At 36.9% G+C, this 8,463-nt stretch overlaps 1 protein-coding gene across 5 annotated transcripts; it reads right to left on the reverse strand.

The window, feature by feature from the left end:
* Positions 1–411: 411 nt before the first annotated feature.
* Positions 412–4,480, reverse strand: LOC112280781 (protein SHOU4). 5 transcript variants are annotated; one of them, XM_024516609.3, is made up of 6 exons: positions 2,843–4,388; positions 2,077–2,232; positions 1,604–1,815; positions 1,025–1,296; positions 836–881; positions 412–670 (listed from the first exon to the last, which is right to left on the reverse strand). In XM_024516609.3, the coding sequence occupies exons 1-4, from the start codon at positions 3,938–3,940 to the stop codon at positions 1,104–1,106; spliced, it is 1,659 nt and encodes a 552-aa protein (XP_024372377.1). In that variant the 5' UTR covers positions 3,941–4,388; the 3' UTR covers positions 412–670; positions 836–881; positions 1,025–1,103. The 5 variants fall into 5 exon arrangements, with proteins under 5 accessions (XP_024372377.1, XP_024372378.1, XP_024372376.1 ...); XM_024516610.3 differs by lacking the exon at positions 836–881 and having other exon boundaries at positions 2,843–4,480; XM_024516608.3 differs by having other exon boundaries at positions 836–1,296.
* Between the last annotated feature and the right edge of the window lie 3,983 nt (positions 4,481–8,463).

An 8,463-nucleotide genomic window follows, 5' to 3' on the forward strand; every position in this document is an offset into this window, starting at 1 on the left:
AAAAACCCACTGATAAATGACGTATTGATCTTTACTGAAATACGTCACGAATGGTCATCAACGCTGGAGCGCGTTGTAGGGTGAGCATCCTAATGTACAGCATTTCTGCAGCATTGTTTACGTCTTATGAATCTAAAAGAACCTTCTGTTCAGGATCACCACATAGAGAAAAGTACTATAACAGCCATCTGAAAGAATGGCCGATCAAAATTAGACAAGAACCTGAAAGCTCATATGTTTTGAAGCTGGCTATACTCTTCATTCACACATATATGAAATATCACGAGGCAAGATGGATAAATGTCGAGCCCCAGCCCATTTCTATTCTAATGCTTAGCCAAGTGCGAACAGTGACACCAGTGAGTACAGATCTTTCACCTAACATTTCCAATGCAGAGAAAATTCATCTCCTAGATCAAGTTGGACCGAACCTCTGGACCATCTAATACAACTGGCAAAACTCTGCCAACAAAAATTACATTGAAGGTAGTCTAAAAAAGACTCCTCAGAAGTTTAAAAGTCAAGGAAAGCTATCAAATACATCTTGCTACTGCTACCTTATGTACAGCAATGGCAGGATCGAGTCTACACACTGTTCTGCACCAACATCGTATTCCGTCACACCAAGCTCCCACCCCGAGCGACCGAATTCAGTCAATGATTCTAGCCACTGCATTACAAAGGTTGTCTGAACATTAGGATTTCCTCGTGACAGCTAGTCAGGCTCCGACTTATCACAGAACCTGGGCAATAGGCTTAGAAGTTACATCAACTAAGAAAAATAATTAAAACCATGTATCCATTACCAACAACATACAATGATTATGACTTGTACCTCTTCGTGCCACCACCGTAGGCAATGGACGTAGAGACAACTTGGGCTGCGTAGGTGGATCAGGAGAAAACCCAGCACCGGGCAGCATCAGTAAATTCGACCATTCTTGACCCCACATGTCTCGGAGGATATACATTCAACGCAATTGATCAACGTGCAATGGTACTCTAACCTAGTTTAACTTCATACCTTCCACACTCTTGCCGATATTTCACAAAAAGTCAGATCAGCCAAAGTAAAGAACTTCCACTTGAGAGCCAAAACTTCATTACACAGGTACCCCATCCGCTTCAGAAGGTTCTTCACTTCTCAAAATAATACCCTCCAGGGTGCCTGGCAATATGAATTTGGACCATTGGCAACCCGTTGACACAGGCTCGGGAGGTGGCACTAACATTAAAATATTTTCGTGCCTTTGAACGACACCCATCACCGTCACTGTGCTTCCTTCCTTCACGTAACTGTAAGATCAAAAGTTTGCACATTATTGGCAATTTATCCAACATTTTCTGTCTGTCAACAGATGCGGAAGTCATTTCAGCAGGTAGCAAAGAGACTGGATGCAGAAGCAGAGCCTGAAAGTAAAGTAAAATAAAATAAGCACTAATTGTGAAGAGATATACTAAAATATCCATCAATAACCTGAAAAGCACTTCACAATTACTCAGCTGGAGCAACATACGGTTGTCCCACAAGCAAACAATGAACTTTCAATGCTTGACATAAGCCATCTTTGGCAGAATCCAAGTCAAAAACAGTCGTCGCTACCCTTCTTTTAGTCGCATCACACGATCGTCGGCAGAGAGGTTTCGTTCAGTCAACCACCGCAAAAAATCAGTTGGAATATCCTTCTGAGTCGGAAGGAGATCCACAATAGAACTTTCCTCGACACAAGGAGTCACCCGAGCTCCATAGCCAGCTTTCACCAAGGCTCTAAGACCTGTCTGAAAATCGGAAATGTAGAAATCCACGACATATCTCTGAAAACAAAACGTTTTGGCATTAAATGAACGACAGCTAACTGGAAGAATTACAATTGTTGAGGGCCGATTTCCTCACAAAAAGACATTAGACTGCTATGGCGGGCGTTCCAACTGCTTTACTCTTTCATTCACATCCACATATGGTGCAAATTGCAGGATTAAGCAATTGACTCTTCAACAATTGTAGAATAACTCAGCTTTATTCAAAGCTCGATAAATAAAAACATATCCAGTACTTTAAACATCCAAATGACATACCTCGCCATGCCGCAGTCCCCAAGTAAACCGCCGATGTTTCTCACTAGCTTTCTTCGAAGAATAATGTCGATACTCATAGAGACCCGTGGATGTATATACACAACGGGATACCCTTTGATAAGATGACTCCAGCGGAACACTCCCGCAGGTCACAACCTGCCACTCTCGCAACAATCAATCAAAATTTTCTCGACCTCTTATTTTTAAGTCTGCTTACAAAATCTTGATCAGCATATTTCATTTAACTCAAAGAAGAATTCGTTTCATGAGCATTAGGGCGACCACCTGCACAGATTAGACCGCTAATCTGCAATGCAGTGAGCTGATAGACAAAATAAATTCAAAATTCAAAATTCAAAATTCAAAAAAAAATCGAACACTTAGCTATAGTGTTCAATTCTGTCCTACACTTCCACTGGGCATAAAAAATCGACAGTCCGCACACAATCAAAAATACTCTATCCTAGAACTACTATGACGTCATGTCACTTCGAAAAGAACAGGGTGCACTCGTCTATGAAGAGTGCGACTTAAGCACATCCCCAAACTGGAACAACAACAATAAGCACCAAAGGACGACTCTGAAATACTTTCTTTCGCAAAATTCAACTAATGTCAGGGAGCTCAGGGCCTCAGGAATTGGCTATGTATTCAAGAAAAAGAACATGCACGAGAAAAACTTCTCTCTCTTAAACTTGCTACAGACTGGAATATGTACAATGTATGAAAGAAGTGGATGAACGTTGACTGAGTACAAAAAGCTCACCCCTGTGATCTTCACCAGTTGACCATCTTTAGCTGTAGAAAGATCGGAGTGAGGATATTTGGCCAAGAATCCGAAAATGGCCTGCTTGCCCCAAAAAGTGTTCCATGCAAGCAGGACCACCACTACACCGAACAGCGCTGCCACTACAAAGAGAAGAATAGCATTCTTGACTGCAGCAAAGATGAATGCTCCCGCAATGAAACCAATGACAAATAGGGGTATAAGTGTATATATTATCATTCGTGGGAAGTTCTTCGGAAACGAATACTCATGGGCGTTGTTTAAGCTGTTGATAGCAAGAGAGTTGCAGCTAGGACGGCCACTTTCCCCAACCTTTACTGAGCCACTCCCTGCTACTAAAATCGATGCAGAAGAATCTTGCGGCCCAGACAAGGAACCTTTCCGCGGTGCTCCCGTGGACGTCAACGGGCCAGACGTTATAATGGGACCAGAAGTAATGAGGCCCGTAGCTGGAAGCACTGGTGTCTGCTGCTGCGGCCCCGAGGCCCTAAGAGAATTCGATGCTGACAATGGGCCTGATGCCGGTTTCGTCCCAGTTCCACCGCCCTTAACACTCAACTCTGCGCTGCGCCCCAGCGGTCCGGAGTGAGAACCTCCAGTGCTACTATGACTGTGCTGCTGTGCTTGAGTAGCAGCCGCTGAAAATGGACCCGAGAACGTGCCAGCAGATTTCCCTGGAACCCAGGGTGCAGGCGCGCCGGATGAGTTTAAAGGACCCGACGCTGAGAATGCATTGCGACCGGTCCCATTTCCAGAAAGCGGTCCAGAATGAGACGATGACGCACCACCGGGGTTGGACGACCGCTGCGATGAGGAGCCCGTGAGCAGACCACCCGACCTCCGGCCCCCGGATTTGGCCGACGCATTCGATTCCACAGGAATGTTCAGCATTTTCCCCAGCTCCCCTGACTTCTTGATGTCCCCGCCCGTGTAGGGCATCTGCGGCACACTCATGATCGTCCCCTTGTCCCTGCCCCGATCCGGCTGCCCCGACACGAACAGTCCATTGCTAAGCTGGTGAGCAGACACTCCTTTGCTCCCCCTAACCCCGGTCGGATTATTATTTAGGGCCCCCATGGCCACCCGCACCACCGCTTCGTCTCTCTCACTGTCTCGCTCTCTCTCTCTCTCGCTCTCGCTCTGATTCAACCCTCTCACGGAGACTACCAAAACGATAATGCAGGTTCTCTAGCACGCGCAATGTCATGTCATTACCCTTCACACAGACTGTGCAGCACTCCTACCCGCCTTCACGCACACCACAACCCGCAGAAGACGACGACGACGAAGACGAAGAAGAAGAAGAAGTAGCCATGGCTACTGCAGCATTCCCTCCCCTCACCTCACCTCACCTCGCCTCACTCCGCCCCCAGTCAGCCATGGCGAACTCAGACAGGTAGGTAACGAAAGAGAGCAAGCAAACAAAAACAGAAAACTCACAGAGCCAGTCCCAGAACACACGTTCTCCTCTGCTCTCTCACTCTCTCTCACTCTAGCGATGCCGCTGCGTAGCCCTGCCCCGCTCTGCTGTGCTCTGCACTGCACTGCTCTGCCTCCTAATGTACCAGAACAAAGAATGAAACTACTCACATCAATTCTCCAGCTAGCATCCCTCCCCCCCTCCGTGTGAACAGGACCTAACTCCGCCTCCTCTTCTTGTGTTCTTGTGTAAATTTCAGGAGCCACTTCCCCTTGGTTTTCGGAATGTGAGTTGTTGATGGTGTTAGCTTGGGCTTTGAAATTGTGAAAACCATGTATTTTAGAGAAAAACAGCTACTATTACGAACAATCTGGGAGAATTGCGTGCTTGTAGGAATTGTTATTGAAATGATTGATGTACCCAAAACAAAATGGAATATGTATTTGTGTATGTGATACTCAGTTTTCCCATAATTTCTTTTTTAAGACTTCAGATATATTGATATTTTGTTCCTTAAGGTGAAAGTTATTTGAGCTGGTTGTTTCAATAATGTTTAATCTAGTTGAAAATAGTAAGAAGTTTCATTGTGTTTAATGACTTTTGTCTTGTATTCATCTGCAATTACTTTGATCTTTGTAAATTTATATGTAATTTTTATTTTATTTTTAAAAATATCAATATACATACATACATACATGTGTATCTTTTTTTTTAATAAGTATAATAACACTTTTAATTTTTACTTATAGAGAAGTTAAAGGTTTTATCTCTAATATGTATTTTTAAATTATCTATGCCATTAGAGAATCAATCTATTGACTTATTTCTCTATGTTCAATTTAAGACTGTTTTTTATATTAAAATCTTTGTTAATAAAATTAATTACATCATGTAATGGAAGATTAGTTATGTATAGGCTTCTTAAGGTTGGAAATTTTTATTTTTAGATGTCTAATTTGCCTAATCTAATTTGACAAAGATGCCTAATGTGACTCCAATATTCAAGAGTAGTAACATTCACTCTGCTTGTCTAACTTTATTCACTATACTTATCTAACTTTATGTACTTTGATTGTCTAACTTTACTTTAACGCATCGACATGAGTTAAAATTACACAAAAAATACTTTAAAATATTGTGGCTTCTTATACTACATCTTTGAATCCAAATTTAAACCTTTGAAGGAATTTGGCCTTCATATTGTCAATGGGATGGTCTTCACATGCATTGTTGTCAATTGCCATTTTTGCATTGTACATGGCAAAGATAGAAAGATTAGAAGCAAGCTTTTGTTGATTAAGACTATAAAGCAATTCCAACCACTATTCCATTATGAAAACTTTTATATACATTTAGAAGATTGTGATCCTATCAAATAAGGAGAATATTTCTAGATCTTACTAAAAAATAAGGAAATATTTTTTTCTGAGGGTTGTATTATTTGTCAACATGCTACATTCTTATGTGGAACTTGCTTCAATATCATCACATTCACATTTGAAACCTTGCTAATCGACATTGTCATTGGCAAAATTATATGGCACATAGACAATATAGATGGCATCACACAAGATAAGGCATTGGCTTTGTTCACAACATGTATCATTGGATTATGATGCTAAGAGGCTGTTTCTTTTCCAATTCTATATTTCTTAATAATTTCATTCATGGATCTAGAAATAAGCATAGCTTAAGCTTAAAATACAATACAAGAAACAAAGAAAGAGACCAAACTTAGTCTATTGAGTTTCTATTATGAACATACCTATGTTTACTTAGATAATATAAATATGTAGAAGTAGATAAAAGTAGATTAATTTGATAATATCTTATAGAAAAGTTTCTTAGAAGCTTCATAGATATAATTTCATCTTTATACATGTCTATAAGTGATTGATAGGTTAGAAACTTGGTTAACAAATTAGCCATGTATCACATGTATTGATAGCTTGTGATACAAGTTAATAATATGGCGTACTTATAAGAAACTTATCTTACAAGTTAAGACATGTGTCTTGCAAATTGGACATGAATTGGAAGTCATATAGAATGTTGCCACATAGTTCTTAAGTAAATAGTATATATAGAGGCAAGAATGAAGCCTTTTTTCACTCTTCTCAACTCCTTTTTTGCTTCTAGTTTAGTTTCAAGAGTCTTTAGTTTTTTAGCCTTTAGCAATAGCTATTCTAATTTCTTATTAAATATATTTATTTTTATATTTTTAGTTTTTCATCTCTTTTTGATTCATTTTTTAATTGTTTATGTATCTTCTTGAATTCTTGTCTTTGACACATTGATAAGAATACTAAATCATTATTCTTCCTTGTTTTTTTAGAATTAAGGTAATTCTATTGTTATATTTTGAAGGTTATCGATTATTCATTTCAAATTAATATATATTTTTTAAGAATTTATTTTTTTCTTAAAAATAGTGGATTACCTCTCTTTGTAAAAATTCTCATTTGATATTAGAGGTTGTAGATCACCTTCCTTTAATTTGACTTATAGATTTATTAAATTGTTTGAAATAAAAGAAAAATCATGGATGTTATATTTGATAGAAGTAAGAATAGATCTGCGACTATTGCAAATCCTTATGAGCTTGTCTATATTCTTAGAGTAGAAATTTCATACATTATTAATGCCAACCATAGAAACACTATTCGTATGTATATGAAAGAAGTTTAAGGTTTACGCCAAGAAGTTCTACAATTAAAGGAAGCAAGTAGATTGACCTTATAGCCAAATCTAGGAAGTCTTGCTTGTAGAAGCATAAGAGAGGCAGTGATTAGTATGTCTAAGAAGTTTGATGGAATAAGATCAAAATTTCAAGGATTTTTGCAACAAATCAAGTTCTATCTAAGATTGCATACATTTCAATACTTTAATGGATTTACTCAAGTTGGATTCATAAATACACTTCTATCTAAAAGTATAAACTTTTGATTTGTATCTTTGATGGAAAAGAATTCATGGTTCTTTTGTAATTTGAATTCATTCTTAGAAGTATTTATGGCCATATTTAGAAAAAATGATTAAAAAAGAGTAGTAGAGACCAAATTTTCATGTTTACAATAAATATCTCTATCAGCTATCATATATGCTGTTAAATTCCAAAACCTTATTTGTGATATGGATTGGAATAATAAAGTACTTAATAATCAATTTCAATATAGATTAAAGAACAATGTCAAAGATTTGTTGCTGACAATGCCAAAAGTAAATTCTTTGGAATAATTTAATGCTTAAGCAATTGCACGCAATAATTATTTATCTGAAAGGTAATAAGAATAAAGATTTGGCAAGAAAAGAACAAATTGAGTAATAATGGCAGCTCCTATGTTTTCAAAAACTTATTCATCAAGAATAAAATCAATGTAAATTGATACAATACATTTTAAATATTCCACTAATGAAAAAAAAATTTGATATTGTTAAGAAGGTTTGTACCTATATTGTGGAGAAGCTAAGTATATTGCTTAACATTATTCAAAGAAACAATGCAATCACAAAATGAGGAATGTGGTTGCTAGAAAAGAGAATGTATTAAAAACAAGTTTTTCTAACTGCAATAGGAATCATGTAACTAAAATCATGTTCAACATCTAATAAAGGTTATATTCTTTCTTCAAATCCTTCACTTTGTTTTATAATATATCAATATTTAAGACCTAAAAATCACAAAATCTTACTTTATTAGATTTAAGAGTCTAATTTTTTTTATATAGACAAAGACTTTGTTAAAAAATAAAAAATATATTCAATTAAAAAAGCTAAACTCATATACATAGAAGTCATAGATAGTTGTTTGTTATCTTTTGGAGATGTTATCCATAAGACTATTCGTATCAATATAGCAATTAAAGATTATAATAGTATAATAATATGTAATGTAATAAGATCTCTTTCAAATTTAATTATTTTAGAATTATCATAATTAAAAAAGTATAATCCTTAAATAGATTGAATTTATTATAATCTTAATTTTTTTTGTGATTTAATTCAATTTTTAAAAATTAAATAGAAATATTTAAGTCTTGTATATTCAAATTCCTATTAATAAATGTAAGAGCTTTTATGCATGTGAAAAAAAAGAGTCATCTTTTGATATATATGCCACATCCATTTTTGATAGTAAAAAGATGTTAAATGGTATTTTTAGCCAATATCAAGATTTCTA

This window comes from Physcomitrium patens, chromosome 4 (assembly GCF_059467195.1).
Source record: "Physcomitrium patens ecotype Gransden chromosome 4, ASM5946719v1, whole genome shotgun sequence".
In the NCBI taxonomy this organism is placed as follows: Eukaryota; Viridiplantae; Streptophyta; class Bryopsida; order Funariales; family Funariaceae; genus Physcomitrium; species Physcomitrium patens.